The 20909-nt window shown below is 30.9% G+C and overlaps 1 protein-coding gene across 2 annotated transcripts in view; it reads right to left on the bottom strand.

Annotated features, from left to right (window-relative positions):
* Positions 1–318: 318 nt before the first annotated feature.
* LOC149069412 (eukaryotic translation initiation factor 4E type 2-like) overlaps positions 319–20909 on the bottom strand; it is a 350991-nt gene continuing 330400 nt past the window's right edge. The window contains exon 7 of one of the 2 annotated variants that reach the window (XM_089249237.1): positions 319–17048. In XM_089249237.1, coding sequence (XP_089105363.1) covers positions 17006–17048 — 43 coding nt within the window. In that variant the 3' untranslated portion in view covers positions 319–17005. Of the gene's footprint in view, positions 17049–17895; positions 18098–20909 lie in introns of those variants that run through there. The other variant, XM_089249236.1, reaches the window with a different exon arrangement.

Below are 20909 nucleotides of genomic sequence, written 5' to 3' on the forward strand. Positions count from 1 at the left end.
GGGCAGAAAAGGATTTAATTGGAAGCAATGCATATCTACTTTAGTGAAAGTAAATTAGGAAAATAATTTCACGTACGTATGTTGTGTTGTCTCTATATGGATAGGAATATTTTAATAATTTTTAAATCAAAAATTATATATAATAAATGAATTACCTGTTCAGTTGACCAAATCAAATTATATTGTGATTTTGGTCATTTAATCACGAACATAAACTCTCCTGAAAGCCCCTAGAGGGCGCCAACTTTAGAAAAGAAAACAGCACACTCCTCCTTTTCATTTCACAGCGTGAATGAAATGAATGACTGACTCATCTAATGTATTTTGAATAATTGTCAAATGGAGCATCCATTTGACAATTATTTTTATAATTTACTCAGTCAATAAAATTCTCTCTTTACAACAATACAACAAACACTCAACTCTTCCCTCCCCCACGTCAACATTTTTTGTGCCAGTGCCCACCACTGGCTATGAGGTTTTATTGCATCAAAAAGAAAAAGATATTGTACAATTAGTAATTCACTCATGAATCTCTATCTAACAAATATATTTGTGTTCCTAAAACTGGACTTGTCCCTGTAAGTAGAAAGAAAAGGCACACTTAAATGTACGATTTTATGAGAAAGTCAATTCTTTGAATATTTTTCAAACACTAATCAAAGGGGGCAGAGAAGGATTTAATTGGAGGCAATGCATATCTACTTTAGTGAAAATAAAGGAGGTAAATAATTTCACGTACGTATGCAAATGTGTGTTGTCTCGATATGGATAAGCATATTTTAATAATTTTTAAATAAAAAGTATATATAATAAACGAATTACCTGTTACAGTTGACCAAATCAAATTATATTGTGATTTTGCTCATTTGATCACGAACATAATTGCTATTGACTCTCCTGAAAGCCCCTAGAGGGCACCAACTTTAGAAAAGTAACTAACTTACATGCATATTAAGCCATGGTTTTAAGTGCAAATTTCGCCAGTAGGTGGCGACACTAGACGAAGGGTCATTACGATTAAAGCAGTTCGAGATAATTATTATTGCCATTCTGAAACTTACAAACACATTACAGTTATACACAAATTATATTGCCTACAAATAATATAATTATTATTTGCATAGTAGACTACAAATTAAATAATTTTGTTTCCTATGTTTAAACTATTTACGTGTGAACATATTGAATAATATTTGTATAAAAGTAATTGAAATACACATTGTTACAACTGCGCATAAAAATGATTTAAAGTAATTATTTAAAAAAAAAAATTATTTCATTTTAACTATTAAGAGGAAATATAGCAAAAAAATCTCGTTCAGCAGCAAATTTATAGCCAACATTATAAACGTTGTTGGTCTCTCAGGTGGGACGGTAGAGACACCCTACAAGTTTTTACAACAATACAACAGACTCTTCTCTCCCCCACGTCAACATTTTTTGTGCCAGTGCCCACCACTGGCTATGAGGTTTTATTGCATCAAAAAGAAAAAGATATTGTACAATTAGTAATTATGTGTATTTAATCTCTATCTAACTCTCTCTACTACTCATCTATCTACTCATGAATCTCTATCTAACAAATATATTTGTGTTCCTAAACTGGACTTGCCCCTGTAAGTAGAAAGGAAAGGCACACTTTTATTAAAATGTACGATTTTATGAGAAAGTCACAATTAAATTTATAGACTTTGAATATTTTTCAAATACTAACCAAAGGGGCAGAAAAGGATTTAATTGGAAGCAATGCATATCTACTTTAGTGAAAGTAAATTAGGAAAATAATTTCACGTACGTATGTTGTGTTGTCTCTATATATATATGGATAGGAATATTTTAATAATTTTTAAATCAAAAATTATATATAATAAATGAATTACCTGTTCAGTTGACCAAATCAAATTATATTGTGATTTTGGTCATTTAATCACGAACATAAACTCTCCTGAAAGCCCCTAGAGGGCGCCAACTTTAGAAAAGAAAACAGCACACTCCTCCTTTTCATTTCACAGCGTGAATGAAATGAATGACTGACTCATCTAATGTATTTTGAATAATTGTCAAATGGAGCATCCATTTGACAATTATTTTTATAATTTACTCAGTCAATAAAATTCTCTCTTTACAACAATACAACAAACACTCAACTCTTCCCTCCCCCACGTCAACATTTTTTGTGCCAGTGCCCACCACTGGCTATGAGGTTTTATTGCATCAAAAAGAAAAAGATATTGTACAATTAGTAATTCACTCATGAATCTCTATCTAACAAATATATTTGTGTTCCTAAAACTGGACTTGTCCCTGTAAGTAGAAAGAAAAGGCACACTTAAATGTACGATTTTATGAGAAAGTCAATTCTTTGAATATTTTTCAAACACTAATCAAAGGGGGCAGAGAAGGATTTAATTGGAGGCAATGCATATCTACTTTAGTGAAAATAAAGGAGGTAAATAATTTCACGTACGTATGCAAATGTGTGTTGTCTCGATATGGATAAGCATATTTTAATAATTTTTAAATAAAAAGTATATATAATAAACGAATTACCTGTTACAGTTGACCAAATCAAATTATATTGTGATTTTGCTCATTTGATCACGAACATAATTGCTATTGACTCTCCTGAAAGCCCCTAGAGGGCACCAACTTTAGAAAAGTAACTAACTTACATGCATATTAAGCCATGGTTTTAAGTGCAAATTTCGCCAGTAGGTGGCGACACTAGACGAAGGGTCATTACGATTAAAGCAGTTCGAGATAATTATTATTGCCATTCTGAAACTTACAAACACATTACAGTTATACACAAATTATATTGCCTACAAATAATATAATTATTATTTGCATAGTAGACTACAAATTAAATAATTTTGTTTCCTATGTTTAAACTATTTACGTGTGAACATATTGAATAATATTTGTATAAAAGTAATTGAAATACACATTGTTACAACTGCGCATAAAAATGATTTAAAGTAATTATTTAAAAAAAAAAATTATTTCATTTTAACTATTAAGAGGAAATATAGCAAAAAAATCTCGTTCAGCAGCAAATTTATAGCCAACATTATAAACGTTGTTGGTCTCTCAGGTGGGACGGTAGAGACACCCTACAAGTTTTTACAACAATACAACAGACTCTTCTCTCCCCCACGTCAACATTTTTTGTGCCAGTGCCCACCACTGGCTATGAGGTTTTATTGCATCAAAAAGAAAAAGATATTGTACAATTAGTAATTCACTCATGAATCTCTATCTAACAAATATATTTGTGTTCCTAAAACTGGACTTGTCCCTGTAAGTAGAAAGAAAAGGCACACTTAAATGTACGATTTTATGAGAAAGTCAATTCTTTGAATATTTTTCAAACACTAATCAAAGGGGGCAGAGAAGGATTTAATTGGAGGCAATGCATATCTACTTTAGTGAAAATAAAGGAGGTAAATAATTTCACGTACGTATGCAAATGTGTGTTGTCTCGATATGGATAAGCATATTTTAATAATTTTTAAATAAAAAGTATATATAATAAACGAATTACCTGTTACAGTTGACCAAATCAAATTATATTGTGATTTTGCTCATTTGATCACGAACATAATTGCTATTGACTCTCCTGAAAGCCCCTAGAGGGCACCAACTTTAGAAAAGTAACTAACTTACATGCATATTAAGCCATGGTTTTAAGTGCAAATTTCGCCAGTAGGTGGCGACACTAGACGAAGGGTCATTACGATTAAAGCAGTTCGAGATAATTATTATTGCCATTCTGAAACTTACAAACACATTACAGTTATACACAAATTATATTGCCTACAAATAATATAATTATTATTTGCATAGTAGACTACAAATTAAATAATTTTGTTTCCTATGTTTAAACTATTTACGTGTGAACATATTGAATAATATTTGTATAAAAGTAATTGAAATACACATTGTTACAACTGCGCATAAAAATGATTTAAAGTAATTATTTAAAAAAAAAAATTATTTCATTTTAACTATTAAGAGGAAATATAGCAAAAAAATCTCGTTCAGCAGCAAATTTATAGCCAACATTATAAACGTTGTTGGTCTCTCAGGTGGGACGGTAGAGACACCCTACAAGTTTTTACAACAATACAACAGACTCTTCTCTCCCCCACGTCAACATTTTTTGTGCCAGTGCCCACCACTGGCTATGAGGTTTTATTGCATCAAAAAGAAAAAGATATTGTACAATTAGTAATTATGTGTATTTAATCTCTATCTAACTCTCTCTACTACTCATCTATCTACTCATGAATCTCTATCTAACAAATATATTTGTGTTCCTAAACTGGACTTGCCCCTGTAAGTAGAAAGGAAAGGCACACTTTTATTAAAATGTACGATTTTATGAGAAAGTCACAATTAAATTTATAGACTTTGAATATTTTTCAAATACTAACCAAAGGGGCAGAAAAGGATTTAATTGGAAGCAATGCATATCTACTTTAGTGAAAGTAAATTAGGAAAATAATTTCACGTACGTATGTTGTGTTGTCTCTATATATATATGGATAGGAATATTTTAATAATTTTTAAATCAAAAATTATATATAATAAATGAATTACCTGTTCAGTTGACCAAATCAAATTATATTGTGATTTTGGTCATTTAATCACGAACATAAACTCTCCTGAAAGCCCCTAGAGGGCGCCAACTTTAGAAAAGAAAACAGCACACTCCTCCTTTTCATTTCACAGCGTGAATGAAATGAATGACTGACTCATCTAATGTATTTTGAATAATTGTCAAATGGAGCATCCATTTGACAATTATTTTTATAATTTACTCAGTCAATAAAATTCTCTCTTTACAACAATACAACAAACACTCAACTCTTCCCTCCCCCACGTCAACATTTTTTGTGCCAGTGCCCACCACTGGCTATGAGGTTTTATTGCATCAAAAAGAAAAAGATATTGTACAATTAGTAATTCACTCATGAATCTCTATCTAACAAATATATTTGTGTTCCTAAAACTGGACTTGTCCCTGTAAGTAGAAAGAAAAGGCACACTTAAATGTACGATTTTATGAGAAAGTCAATTCTTTGAATATTTTTCAAACACTAATCAAAGGGGGCAGAGAAGGATTTAATTGGAGGCAATGCATATCTACTTTAGTGAAAATAAAGGAGGTAAATAATTTCACGTACGTATGCAAATGTGTGTTGTCTCGATATGGATAAGCATATTTTAATAATTTTTAAATAAAAAGTATATATAATAAACGAATTACCTGTTACAGTTGACCAAATCAAATTATATTGTGATTTTGCTCATTTGATCACGAACATAATTGCTATTGACTCTCCTGAAAGCCCCTAGAGGGCACCAACTTTAGAAAAGTAACTAACTTACATGCATATTAAGCCATGGTTTTAAGTGCAAATTTCGCCAGTAGGTGGCGACACTAGACGAAGGGTCATTACGATTAAAGCAGTTCGAGATAATTATTATTGCCATTCTGAAACTTACAAACACATTACAGTTATACACAAATTATATTGCCTACAAATAATATAATTATTATTTGCATAGTAGACTACAAATTAAATAATTTTGTTTCCTATGTTTAAACTATTTACGTGTGAACATATTGAATAATATTTGTATAAAAGTAATTGAAATACACATTGTTACAACTGCGCATAAAAATGATTTAAAGTAATTATTTAAAAAAAAAAATTATTTCATTTTAACTATTAAGAGGAAATATAGCAAAAAAATCTCGTTCAGCAGCAAATTTATAGCCAACATTATAAACGTTGTTGGTCTCTCAGGTGGGACGGTAGAGACACCCTACAAGTTTTTACAACAATACAACAGACTCTTCTCTCCCCCACGTCAACATTTTTTGTGCCAGTGCCCACCACTGGCTATGAGGTTTTATTGCATCAAAAAGAAAAAGATATTGTACAATTAGTAATTATGTGTATTTAATCTCTATCTAACTCTCTCTACTACTCATCTATCTACTCATGAATCTCTATCTAACAAATATATTTGTGTTCCTAAACTGGACTTGCCCCTGTAAGTAGAAAGGAAAGGCACACTTTTATTAAAATGTACGATTTTATGAGAAAGTCACAATTAAATTTATAGACTTTGAATATTTTTCAAATACTAACCAAAGGGGCAGAAAAGGATTTAATTGGAAGCAATGCATATCTACTTTAGTGAAAGTAAATTAGGAAAATAATTTCACGTACGTATGTTGTGTTGTCTCTATATATATATGGATAGGAATATTTTAATAATTTTTAAATCAAAAATTATATATAATAAATGAATTACCTGTTCAGTTGACCAAATCAAATTATATTGTGATTTTGGTCATTTAATCACGAACATAAACTCTCCTGAAAGCCCCTAGAGGGCGCCAACTTTAGAAAAGAAAACAGCACACTCCTCCTTTTCATTTCACAGCGTGAATGAAATGAATGACTGACTCATCTAATGTATTTTGAATAATTGTCAAATGGAGCATCCATTTGACAATTATTTTTATAATTTACTCAGTCAATAAAATTCTCTCTTTACAACAATACAACAAACACTCAACTCTTCCCTCCCCCACGTCAACATTTTTTGTGCCAGTGCCCACCACTGGCTATGAGGTTTTATTGCATCAAAAAGAAAAAGATATTGTACAATTAGTAATTCACTCATGAATCTCTATCTAACAAATATATTTGTGTTCCTAAAACTGGACTTGTCCCTGTAAGTAGAAAGAAAAGGCACACTTAAATGTACGATTTTATGAGAAAGTCAATTCTTTGAATATTTTTCAAACACTAATCAAAGGGGGCAGAGAAGGATTTAATTGGAGGCAATGCATATCTACTTTAGTGAAAATAAAGGAGGTAAATAATTTCACGTACGTATGCAAATGTGTGTTGTCTCGATATGGATAAGCATATTTTAATAATTTTTAAATAAAAAGTATATATAATAAACGAATTACCTGTTACAGTTGACCAAATCAAATTATATTGTGATTTTGCTCATTTGATCACGAACATAATTGCTATTGACTCTCCTGAAAGCCCCTAGAGGGCACCAACTTTAGAAAAGTAACTAACTTACATGCATATTAAGCCATGGTTTTAAGTGCAAATTTCGCCAGTAGGTGGCGACACTAGACGAAGGGTCATTACGATTAAAGCAGTTCGAGATAATTATTATTGCCATTCTGAAACTTACAAACACATTACAGTTATACACAAATTATATTGCCTACAAATAATATAATTATTATTTGCATAGTAGACTACAAATTAAATAATTTTGTTTCCTATGTTTAAACTATTTACGTGTGAACATATTGAATAATATTTGTATAAAAGTAATTGAAATACACATTGTTACAACTGCGCATAAAAATGATTTAAAGTAATTATTTAAAAAAAAAAATTATTTCATTTTAACTATTAAGAGGAAATATAGCAAAAAAATCTCGTTCAGCAGCAAATTTATAGCCAACATTATAAACGTTGTTGGTCTCTCAGGTGGGACGGTAGAGACACCCTACAAGTTTTTACAACAATACAACAGACTCTTCTCTCCCCCACGTCAACATTTTTTGTGCCAGTGCCCACCACTGGCTATGAGGTTTTATTGCATCAAAAAGAAAAAGATATTGTACAATTAGTAATTATGTGTATTTAATCTCTATCTAACTCTCTCTACTACTCATCTATCTACTCATGAATCTCTATCTAACAAATATATTTGTGTTCCTAAACTGGACTTGTCCCTGTAAGTAGAAAGGAAAGGCACACTTTTATTAAAATGTACGATTTTATGAGAAAGTCACAATTAAATTTATAGACTTTGAATATTTTTCAAATACTAACCAAAGGGGCAGAAAAGGATTTAATTGGAAGCAATGCATATCTACTTTAGTGAAAGTAAATTAGGAAAATAATTTCACGTACGTATGTTGTGTTGTCTCTATATATATATGGATAGGAATATTTTAATAATTTTTAAATCAAAAATTATATATAATAAATGAATTACCTGTTCAGTTGACCAAATCAAATTATATTGTGATTTTGGTCATTTAATCACGAACATAAACTCTCCTGAAAGCCCCTAGAGGGCGCCAACTTTAGAAAAGAAAACAGCACACTCCTCCTTTTCATTTCACAGCGTGAATGAAATGAATGACTGACTCATCTAATGTATTTTGAATAATTGTCAAATGGAGCATCCATTTGACAATTATTTTTATAATTTACTCAGTCAATAAAATTCTCTCTTTACAACAATACAACAAACACTCAACTCTTCCCTCCCCCACGTCAACATTTTTTGTGCCAGTGCCCACCACTGGCTATGAGGTTTTATTGCATCAAAAAGAAAAAGATATTGTACAATTAGTAATTCACTCATGAATCTCTATCTAACAAATATATTTGTGTTCCTAAAACTGGACTTGTCCCTGTAAGTAGAAAGAAAAGGCACACTTAAATGTACGATTTTATGAGAAAGTCAATTCTTTGAATATTTTTCAAACACTAATCAAAGGGGGCAGAGAAGGATTTAATTGGAGGCAATGCATATCTACTTTAGTGAAAATAAAGGAGGTAAATAATTTCACGTACGTATGCAAATGTGTGTTGTCTCGATATGGATAAGCATATTTTAATAATTTTTAAATAAAAAGTATATATAATAAACGAATTACCTGTTACAGTTGACCAAATCAAATTATATTGTGATTTTGCTCATTTGATCACGAACATAATTGCTATTGACTCTCCTGAAAGCCCCTAGAGGGCACCAACTTTAGAAAAGTAACTAACTTAATATCTTACATGCATATTAAGCCATGGTTTTAAGTGCAAATTTCGCCAGTAGGTGGCGACACTAGACGAAGGGTCATTACGATTAAAGCAGTTCGAGATAATTATTATTGCCATTCTGAAACTTACAAACACATTACAGTTATACACAAATTATATTGCCTACAAATAATATAATTATTATTTGCATAGTAGACTACAAATTAAATAATTTTGTTTCCTATGTTTAAACTATTTACGTGTGAACATATTGAATAATATTTGTATAAAAGTAATTGAAATACACATTGTTACAACTGCGCATAAAAATGATTTAAAGTAATTATTTAAAAAAAAAAATTATTTCATTTTAACTATTAAGAGGAAATATAGCAAAAAAATCTCGTTCAGCAGCAAATTTATAGCCAACATTATAAACGTTGTTGGTCTCTCAGGTGGGACGGTAGAGACACCCTACAAGTTTTTACAACAATACAACAGACTCTTCTCTCCCCCACGTCAACATTTTTTGTGCCAGTGCCCACCACTGGCTATGAGGTTTTATTGCATCAAAAAGAAAAAGATATTGTACAATTAGTAATTATGTGTATTTAATCTCTATCTAACTCTCTCTACTACTCATCTATCTACTCATGAATCTCTATCTAACAAATATATTTGTGTTCCTAAACTGGACTTGTCCCTGTAAGTAGAAAGGAAAGGCACACTTTTATTAAAATGTACGATTTTATGAGAAAGTCACAATTAAATTTATAGACTTTGAATATTTTTCAAATACTAACCAAAGGGGCAGAAAAGGATTTAATTGGAAGCAATGCATATCTACTTTAGTGAAAGTAAATTAGGAAAATAATTTCACGTACGTATGTTGTGTTGTCTCTATATATATATGGATAGGAATATTTTAATAATTTTTAAATCAAAAATTATATATAATAAATGAATTACCTGTTCAGTTGACCAAATCAAATTATATTGTGATTTTGGTCATTTAATCACGAACATAAACTCTCCTGAAAGCCCCTAGAGGGCGCCAACTTTAGAAAAGAAAACAGCACACTCCTCCTTTTCATTTCACAGCGTGAATGAAATGAATGACTGACTCATCTAATGTATTTTTATAATTTACTCAGTCAATAAAATTCTCTCTTTACAACAATACAACAAACACTCAACTCTTCCCTCCCCCACGTCAACATTTTTTGTGCCAGTGCCCACCACTGGCTATGAGGTTTTATTGCATCAAAAAGAAAAAGATATTGTACAATTAGTAATTCACTCATGAATCTCTATCTAACAAATATATTTGTGTTCCTAAAACTGGACTTGTCCCTGTAAGTAGAAAGAAAAGGCACACTTAAATGTACGATTTTATGAGAAAGTCAATTCTTTGAATATTTTTCAAACACTAATCAAAGGGGGCAGAGAAGGATTTAATTGGAGGCAATGCATATCTACTTTAGTGAAAATAAAGGAGGTAAATAATTTCACGTACGTATGCAAATGTGTGTTGTCTCGATATGGATAAGCATATTTTAATAATTTTTAAATAAAAAGTATATATAATAAACGAATTACCTGTTACAGTTGACCAAATCAAATTATATTGTGATTTTGCTCATTTGATCACGAACATAATTGCTATTGACTCTCCTGAAAGCCCCTAGAGGGCACCAACTTTAGAAAAGAAGTAACTTAATATCTTACATGCATATTAAGCCATGGTTTTAAGTGCAAATTTCGCCAGTAGGTGGCGACACTAGACGAAGGGTCATTACGATTAAAGCAGTTCGAGATAATTATTATTGCCATTCTGAAACTTACAAACACATTACAGTTATACACAAATTATATTGCCTACAAATAATATAATTATTATTTGCATAGTAGACTACAAATTAAATAATTTTGTTTCCTATGTTTAAACTATTTACGTGTGAACATATTGAATAATATTTGTATAAAAGTAATTGAAATACACATTGTTACAACTGCGCATAAAAATGATTTAAAGTAATTATTTAAAAAAAAAAATTATTTCATTTTAACTATTAAGAGGAAATATAGCAAAAAAATCTCGTTCAGCAGCAAATTTATAGCCAACATTATAAACGTTGTTGGTCTCTCAGGTGGGACGGTAGAGACACCCTACAAGTTTTTACAACAGACTCTTCTCTCCCCCACGTCAACATTTTTTGTGCCAGTGCCCACCACTGGCTATGAGGTTTTATTGCATCAAAAAGAAAAAGATATTGTACAATTAGTAATTATGTGTATTTAATCTCTATCTAACTCTCTCTACTACTCATCTATCTACTCATGAATCTCTATCTAACAAATATATTTGTGTTCCTAAACTGGACTTGTCCCTGTAAGTAGAAAGGAAAGGCACACTTTTATTAAAATGTACGATTTTATGAGAAAGTCACAATTAAATTTATAGACTTTGAATATTTTTCAAATACTAACCAAAGGGGCAGAAAAGGATTTAATTGGAAGCAATGCATATCTACTTTAGTGAAAGTAAATTAGGAAAATAATTTCACGTACGTATGTTGTGTTGTCTCTATATATATATGGATAGGAATATTTTAATAATTTTTAAATCAAAAATTATATATAATAAATGAATTACCTGTTCAGTTGACCAAATCAAATTATATTGTGATTTTGGTCATTTAATCACGAACATAAACTCTCCTGAAAGCCCCTAGAGGGCGCCAACTTTAGAAAAGAAAACAGCACACTCCTCCTTTTCATTTCACAGCGTGAATGAAATGAATGACTGACTCATCTAATGTATTTTTATAATTTACTCAGTCAATAAAATTCTCTCTTTACAACAATACAACAAACACTCAACTCTTCCCTCCCCCACGTCAACATTTTTTGTGCCAGTGCCCACCACTGGCTATGAGGTTTTATTGCATCAAAAAGAAAAAGATATTGTACAATTAGTAATTCACTCATGAATCTCTATCTAACAAATATATTTGTGTTCCTAAAACTGGACTTGTCCCTGTAAGTAGAAAGAAAAGGCACACTTAAATGTACGATTTTATGAGAAAGTCAATTCTTTGAATATTTTTCAAACACTAATCAAAGGGGGCAGAGAAGGATTTAATTGGAGGCAATGCATATCTACTTTAGTGAAAATAAAGGAGGTAAATAATTTCACGTACGTATGCAAATGTGTGTTGTCTCGATATGGATAAGCATATTTTAATAATTTTTAAATAAAAAGTATATATAATAAACGAATTACCTGTTACAGTTGACCAAATCAAATTATATTGTGATTTTGCTCATTTGATCACGAACATAATTGCTATTGACTCTCCTGAAAGCCCCTAGAGGGCACCAACTTTAGAAAAGAAGTAACTTAATATCTTACATGCATATTAAGCCATGGTTTTAAGTGCAAATTTCGCCAGTAGGTGGCGACACTAGACGAAGGGTCATTACGATTAAAGCAGTTCGAGATAATTATTATTGCCATTCTGAAACTTACAAACACATTACAGTTATACACAAATTATATTGCCTACAAATAATATAATTATTATTTGCATAGTAGACTACAAATTAAATAATTTTGTTTCCTATGTTTAAACTATTTACGTGTGAACATATTGAATAATATTTGTATAAAAGTAATTGAAATACACATTGTTACAACTGCGCATAAAAATGATTTAAAGTAATTATTTAAAAAAAAAAATTATTTCATTTTAACTATTAAGAGGAAATATAGCAAAAAAATCTCGTTCAGCAGCAAATTTATAGCCAACATTATAAACGTTGTTGGTCTCTCAGGTGGGACGGTAGAGACACCCTACAAGTTTTTACAACAGACTCTTCTCTCCCCCACGTCAACATTTTTTGTGCCAGTGCCCACCACTGGCTATGAGGTTTTATTGCATCAAAAAGAAAAAGATATTGTACAATTAGTAATTATGTGTATTTAATCTCTATCTAACTCTCTCTACTACTCATCTATCTACTCATGAATCTCTATCTAACAAATATATTTGTGTTCCTAAACTGGACTTGTCCCTGTAAGTAGAAAGGAAAGGCACACTTTTATTAAAATGTACGATTTTATGAGAAAGTCACAATTAAATTTATAGACTTTGAATATTTTTCAAATACTAACCAAAGGGGCAGAAAAGGATTTAATTGGAAGCAATGCATATCTACTTTAGTGAAAGTAAATTAGGAAAATAATTTCACGTACGTATGTTGTGTTGTCTCTATATATATATGGATAGGAATATTTTAATAATTTTTAAATCAAAAATTATATATAATAAATGAATTACCTGTTCAGTTGACCAAATCAAATTATATTGTGATTTTGGTCATTTAATCACGAACATAAACTCTCCTGAAAGCCCCTAGAGGGCGCCAACTTTAGAAAAGAAAACAGCACACTCCTCCTTTTCATTTCACAGCGTGAATGAAATGAATGACTGACTCATCTAATGTATTTTGAATAATTGTCAAATGGAGCATCCATTTGACAATTATTTTTATAATTTACTCAGTCAATAAAATTCTCTCTTTACAACAATACAACAAACACTCAACTCTTCCCTCCCCCACGTCAACATTTTTTGTGCCAGTGCCCACCACTGGCTATGAGGTTTTATTGCATCAAAAAGAAAAAGATATTGTACAATTAGTAATTCACTCATGAATCTCTATCTAACAAATATATTTGTGTTCCTAAAACTGGACTTGTCCCTGTAAGTAGAAAGAAAAGGCACACTTAAATGTACGATTTTATGAGAAAGTCAATTCTTTGAATATTTTTCAAACACTAATCAAAGGGGGCAGAGAAGGATTTAATTGGAGGCAATGCATATCTACTTTAGTGAAAATAAAGGAGGTAAATAATTTCACGTACGTATGCAAATGTGTGTTGTCTCGATATGGATAAGCATATTTTAATAATTTTTAAATAAAAAGTATATATAATAAACGAATTACCTGTTACAGTTGACCAAATCAAATTATATTGTGATTTTGCTCATTTGATCACGAACATAATTGCTATTGACTCTCCTGAAAGCCCCTAGAGGGCACCAACTTTAGAAAAGTAACTAACTTACATGCATATTAAGCCATGGTTTTAAGTGCAAATTTCGCCAGTAGGTGGCGACACTAGACGAAGGGTCATTACGATTAAAGCAGTTCGAGATAATTATTATTGCCATTCTGAAACTTACAAACACATTACAGTTATACACAAATTATATTGCCTACAAATAATATAATTATTATTTGCATAGTAGACTACAAATTAAATAATTTTGTTTCCTATGTTTAAACTATTTACGTGTGAACATATTGAATAATATTTGTATAAAAGTAATTGAAATACACATTGTTACAACTGCGCATAAAAATGATTTAAAGTAATTATTTAAAAAAAAAAATTATTTCATTTTAACTATTAAGAGGAAATATAGCAAAAAAATCTCGTTCAGCAGCAAATTTATAGCCAACATTATAAACGTTGTTGGTCTCTCAGGTGGGACGGTAGAGACACCCTACAAGTTTTTACAACAATACAACAGACTCTTCTCTCCCCCACGTCAACATTTTTTGTGCCAGTGCCCACCACTGGCTATGAGGTTTTATTGCATCAAAAAGAAAAAGATATTGTACAATTAGTAATTATGTGTATTTAATCTCTATCTAACTCTCTCTACTACTCATCTATCTACTCATGAATCTCTATCTAACAAATATATTTGTGTTCCTAAACTGGACTTGTCCCTGTAAGTAGAAAGGAAAGGCACACTTTTATTAAAATGTACGATTTTATGAGAAAGTCACAATTAAATTTATAGACTTTGAATATTTTTCAAATACTAACCAAAGGGGCAGAAAAGGATTTAATTGGAAGCAATGCATATCTACTTTAGTGAAAGTAAATTAGGAAAATAATTTCACGTACGTATGTTGTGTTGTCTCTATATATATATGGATAGGAATATTTTAATAATTTTTAAATCAAAAATTATATATAATAAATGAATTACCTGTTCAGTTGACCAAATCAAATTATATTGTGATTTTGGTCATTTAATCACGAACATAAACTCTCCTGAAAGCCCCTAGAGGGCGCCAACTTTAGAAAAGAAAACAGCACACTCCTCCTTTTCATTTCACAGCGTGAATGAAATGAATGACTGACTCATCTAATGTATTTTGAATAATTGTCAAATGGAGCATCCATTTGACAATTATTTTTATAATTTACTCAGTCAATAAAATTCTCTCTTTACAACAATACAACAAACACTCAACTCTTCCCTCCCCCACGTCAACATTTTTTGTGCCAGTGCCCACCACTGGCTATGAGGTTTTATTGCATCAAAAAGAAAAAGATATTGTACAATTAGTAATTCACTCATGAATCTCTATCTAACAAATATATTTGTGTTCCTAAAACTGGACTTGTCCCTGTAAGTAGAAAGAAAAGGCACACTTAAATGTACGATTTTATGAGAAAGTCAATTCTTTGAATATTTTTCAAACACTAATCAAAGGGGGCAGAGAAGGATTTAATTGGAGGCAATGCATATCTACTTTAGTGAAAATAAAGGAGGTAAATAATTTCACGTACGTATGCAAATGTGTGTTGTCTCGATATGGATAAGCATATTTTAATAATTTTTAAATAAAAAGTATATATAATAAACGAATTACCTGTTACAGTTGACCAAATCAAATTATATTGTGATTTTGCTCATTTGATCACGAACATAATTGCTATTGACTCTCCTGAAAGCCCCTAGAGGGCACCAACTTTAGAAAAGTAACTAACTTACATGCATATTAAGCCATGGTTTTAAGTGCAAATTTCGCCAGTAGGTGGCGACACTAGACGAAGGGTCATTACGATTAAAGCAGTTCGAGATAATTATTATTGCCATTCTGAAACTTACAAACACATTACAGTTATACACAAATTATATTGCCTACAAATAATATAATTATTATTTGCATAGTAGACTACAAATTAAATAATTTTGTTTCCTATGTTTAAACTATTTACGTGTGAACATATTGAATAATATTTGTATAAAAGTAATTGAAATACACATTGTTACAACTGCGCATAAAAATGATTTAAAGTAATTATTTAAAAAAAAAAATTATTTCATTTTAACTATTAAGAGGAAATATAGCAAAAAAATCTCGTTCAGCAGCAAATTTATAGCCAACATTATAAACGTTGTTGGTCTCTCAGGTGGGACGGTAGAGACACCCTACAAGTTTTTACAACAATACAACAGACTCTTCTCTCCCCCACGTCAACATTTTTTGTGCCAGTGCCCACCACTGGCTATGAGGTTTTATTGCATCAAAAAGAAAAAGATATTGTACAATTAGTAATTATGTGTATTTAATCTCTATCTAACTCTCTCTACTACTCATCTATCTACTCATGAATCTCTATCTAACAAATATATTTGTGTTCCTAAACTGGACTTGCCCCTGTAAGTAGAAAGGAAAGGCACACTTTTATTAAAATGTACGATTTTATGAGAAAGTCACAATTAAATTTATAGACTTTGAATATTTTTCAAATACTAACCAAAGGGGCAGAAAAGGATTTAATTGGAAGCAATGCATATCTACTTTAGTGAAAGTAAATTAGGAAAATAATTTCACGTACGTATGTTGTCTCTATATATATATATGGATAGGAATATTTTAATAATTTTTAAATCAAAAATTATATATAATAAATGAATTACCTGTTCAGTTCACCAAATCAAATTATATTGTGATTTTGGTCATTTAATCACGAACATAAACTCTCCTGAAAGCCCCTAGAGGGCGCCAACTTTAGAAAAGAAAACAGCACACTCCTCCTTTTCATTTCACAGCGTGAATGAAATGAATGACTGACTCATCTAATGTATTTTGAATAATTGTCAAATGGAGCATCCATTTGACAATTATTTTTATAATTTACTCAGTCAATAAAATTCTCTCTTTACAACAATACAACAAACACTCAACTCTTCCCTCCCCCACGTCAACATTTTTTGTGCCAGTGCCCACCACTGGCTATGAGGTTTTATTGCATCAAAAAGAAAAAGATATTGTACAATTAGTAATTCACTCATGAATCTCTATCTAACAAATATATTTGTGTTCCTAAAACTGGACTTGTCCCTGTAAGTAGAAAGAAAAGGCACACTTAAATGTACGATTTTATGAGAAAGTCAATTCTTTGAATATTTTTCAAACACTAATCAAAGGGGGCAGAGAAGGATTTAATTGGAGGCAATGCATATCTACTTTAGTGAAAATAAAGGAGGTAAATAATTTCACGTACGTATGCAAATGTGTGTTGTCTCGATATGGATAAGCATATTTTAATAATTTTTAAATAAAAAGTATATATAATAAACGAATTACCTGTTACAGTTGACCAAATCAAATTATATTGTGATTTTGCTCATTTGATCACGAACATAATTGCTATTGACTCTCCTGAAAGCCCCTAGAGGGCACCAACTTTAGAAAAGTAACTAACTTACATGCATATTAAGCCATGGTTTTAAGTGCAAATTTCGCCAGTAGGTGGCGACACTAGACGAAGGGTCATTACGATTAAAGCAGTTCGAGATAATTATTATTGCCATTCTGAAACTTACAAACACATTACAGTTATACACAAATTATATTGCCTACAAATAATATAATTATTATTTGCATAGTAGACTACAAATTAAATAATTTTGTTTCCTATGTTTAAACTATTTACGTGTGAACATATTGAATAATATTTGTATAAAAGTAATTGAAATACACATTGTTACAACTGCGCATAAAAATGATTTAAAGTAATTATTTAAAAAAAAAAATTATTTCATTTTAACTATTAAGAGGAAATATAGCAAAAAAATCTCGTTCAGCAGCAAATTTATAGCCAACATTATAAACGTTGTTGGTCTCTCAGGTGGGACGGTAGAGACACCCTACAAGTTTTTACAACAATACAACAGACTCTTCTCTCCCCCACGTCAACATTTTTTGTGCCAGTGCCCACCACTGGCTATGAGGTTTTATTGCATCAAAAAGAAAAAGATATTGTACAATTAGTAATTATGTGTATTTAATCTCTATCTAACTCTCTCTACTACTCATCTATCTCTCTCTATCTACTCATGAATCTCTATCTAACAAATATATTTGTGTTCCTAAAACTGGACTTGTCCCTGTAAGTAGAAAGGAAAGGCACACTTTTATTAAAATGTACGATTTTATGAGAAAGTCACAATTAAATTTATAGACTTTGAATATTTTTCAAATACTAACCAAAGGGGCAGAAAAGGATTTAATTGGAAGCAATGCATATCTACTTTAGTGAAAATAAATTAGGAAAATAATTTCACGTACGTATGTTGTGTTGTCTCTATATATATATATATGGATAAGAATATTTTAATAATTTTTAAATCAAAAATTATATATAATAAATGACCTGTTACAGTTGACCAAATCAAATTATATTGCGATTTTTGTCATTTAATCACGAACATAATTGCTATTGACTCTCCTGAAAGCCCCTAGAGGGCGCCAACTATGTATCTTACATGCATATTAAGCCATGGTTTTAAGTGCAAATTTCGCCAGTAGGTGGCGACACTAGACGAAGGGTCATTACGATTAAAGCAGTTCGAGATAATTATTATTGCCATTCTGGAACCTACAAACACATTACAGTTATACACAAATTATATTGCCTACAAATAATATAATTATTATTCGCATAGTAGACTACAAATTAAATAATTTTGTTTCCTATTCACGTGTGAACATATTGAATAATACAAGATATACGGAAGACTGGATGTTGTGAAGATATTTATTATTTCAGATGTTTATTTTTTAAGGAAGGAAAAAACTCATCTCTTCTCCACCGGGAGTCGAACCCGGGTCCCTCGATTGCCGGACGAGTGCTCTGACCACTAAGCTACAGAGGAGATCAAGTGGAGAGCGACATTCATGTCATATATTGAATAATATTTGTATAAAAGTAATTGAAATACACATTGTTACAACTGCGCATAAAAATGATTAAAAGTAATTATTTAAAAAAAAAAAAATTATTTCATTTTAACTAATAAGAGGAAATATAGCATAAAGACAGATATAGAAAAAAAATCTCGTTCAGCAGCAAATGCCAACATTATAAACTTTGTTGGTCTCTTAGGTGGGACGGTAGAGCCCCTACAAGTTTAATGTATCAAGAAAACATTTTTTGAACTTGCGCAGAAGAAAAGACAATGGGTCTCTCGATCAGGACTCGAACTACTACTACTACTCGCTCACAGAGGCGTCTGAAATGTACAGTGACCATGTCGAAGGTGTTTCAATAAACCTGGGGCATTATCTACTTAAGTAAATTCTGTTACACGTATACAATTTGAATGATGTTTATATAATTGAATACATTATTTTTTAGTATTATAGTGATATTAAATTTATTTAATATATAAATTGTTATTTATTTCTATTCCACTGATATGTGATAAGAGTTGAAGAGAAAATGCTAAAAATGCACTTAATACTTGAACGGCCACATAGAGAATTTTTCATTCTGAACCAACTTTGATGCTACTAAAAAAAATCTAATAATATATTAATATGCTTTTAAATTACCTGTTACAGTGGACCAAATCAAATTGTGCTCATTTGATCACGAACATAATTATTATTGCCTCTCCTGAAAGTCCCTACAGGGCGCCAACAAGAATCTTAAATGGTATTAAGTGGAAATTTCACCTGTAGTCACCTCGGTCGAATCGCGTCAGCTGAGCTGACGAAAGCGGTTCGAGATAATTATTGCGTTTTTCAAAATTAATACACAACTTACCTACTTGCGAACGTATTTTTTAAATTATTGGTGTGTAACCACTAAATAACTGTCTACGTGATAACAAATTATGTTAATCTATTATATATTCTATGTTCTATATTCATTTCATGTATGTTGCACAATTGTTAAAAATTTATTAATAATACGTTTAGTTCTTTTATCTTTTCGTTATACTCATCATGAATTCAGCCAGCTGTTGAATAGGATAATAACGGGTGGAAATATGGGCAGGGGGGTACGCTTCCCTGCCCATACAAAACAGATCGCAACCTGGAGGGGCAGAGTCCTAACAGACACTCATCTTGAAATCAGCCAGCTGTTCGAAACCATTCAAGTAGATAAGATAATCATCAGATTTGGGGGTAGCCATTGCACACTCCTCCTTTTCATTCCACAGCGTGAATGAAATGAATGACTGACTCATCTAATGAGTAAATGGAGCATCCATTTGACAATTATTTTTATAATTTACTCAGTCAGTAAAATTTTATTGTGATTTTGCTCATTTGATCACGAACATAATTATTATTGACTCTCCTGAAAGCCCCTAGAGGGCGCCAACTTTAGAAAAGAAAACAGCACACTCCTCCTTTTCATTCCACAGCGTGAATGAAATGAATAACTGACTCATCTAATGTATTTTGAATATGGATAAGCATATTTTAATAATTTTTAAATAAAAAGTATATATAATAAACGAATTACCTGTTACAGTTGACCAAATCAAATTATATTGTGATTTTGCTCATTTGATCAAGAACATAATTGCTATTGACTCTCCTGAAAGCCCCTAGAGGGCGCCAACTTTAGAAAAGAAGTAGTAACTTAATATCTTACATGGATATTAAGCCATGATTTTAAGTGCAAATTTCGCCGGTAGGTGGCGACACTTAATAAAGGCAATTACGATTAAAGTAGTTTGAGATAATTATTATTGCCATTCTCAAAGTTACACACACATTAAAGTTATACACAAACTATATTGTCTACAAATAATATAATTATTATTTGCAGTAGACTACAAATTAAATAATTTTGTTTCCTATGATTAAATAGTAATTCAAATGCACAGTGCTACAACTGAGCATAAAAATGATTAAAAGTAATTATTTAAAAGGAAAAATTTTTTCCTTTTAATTATCAAGAGG

The sequence above is a fragment of the Pholcus phalangioides genome, unplaced genomic scaffold (assembly GCF_987345545.1).
Source record: "Pholcus phalangioides strain wild (caught in Gottingen) unplaced genomic scaffold, Ppha-v1.0 ptg000022l_1, whole genome shotgun sequence".
In the NCBI taxonomy this organism is placed as follows: domain Eukaryota; kingdom Metazoa; phylum Arthropoda; class Arachnida; order Araneae; family Pholcidae; genus Pholcus; species Pholcus phalangioides.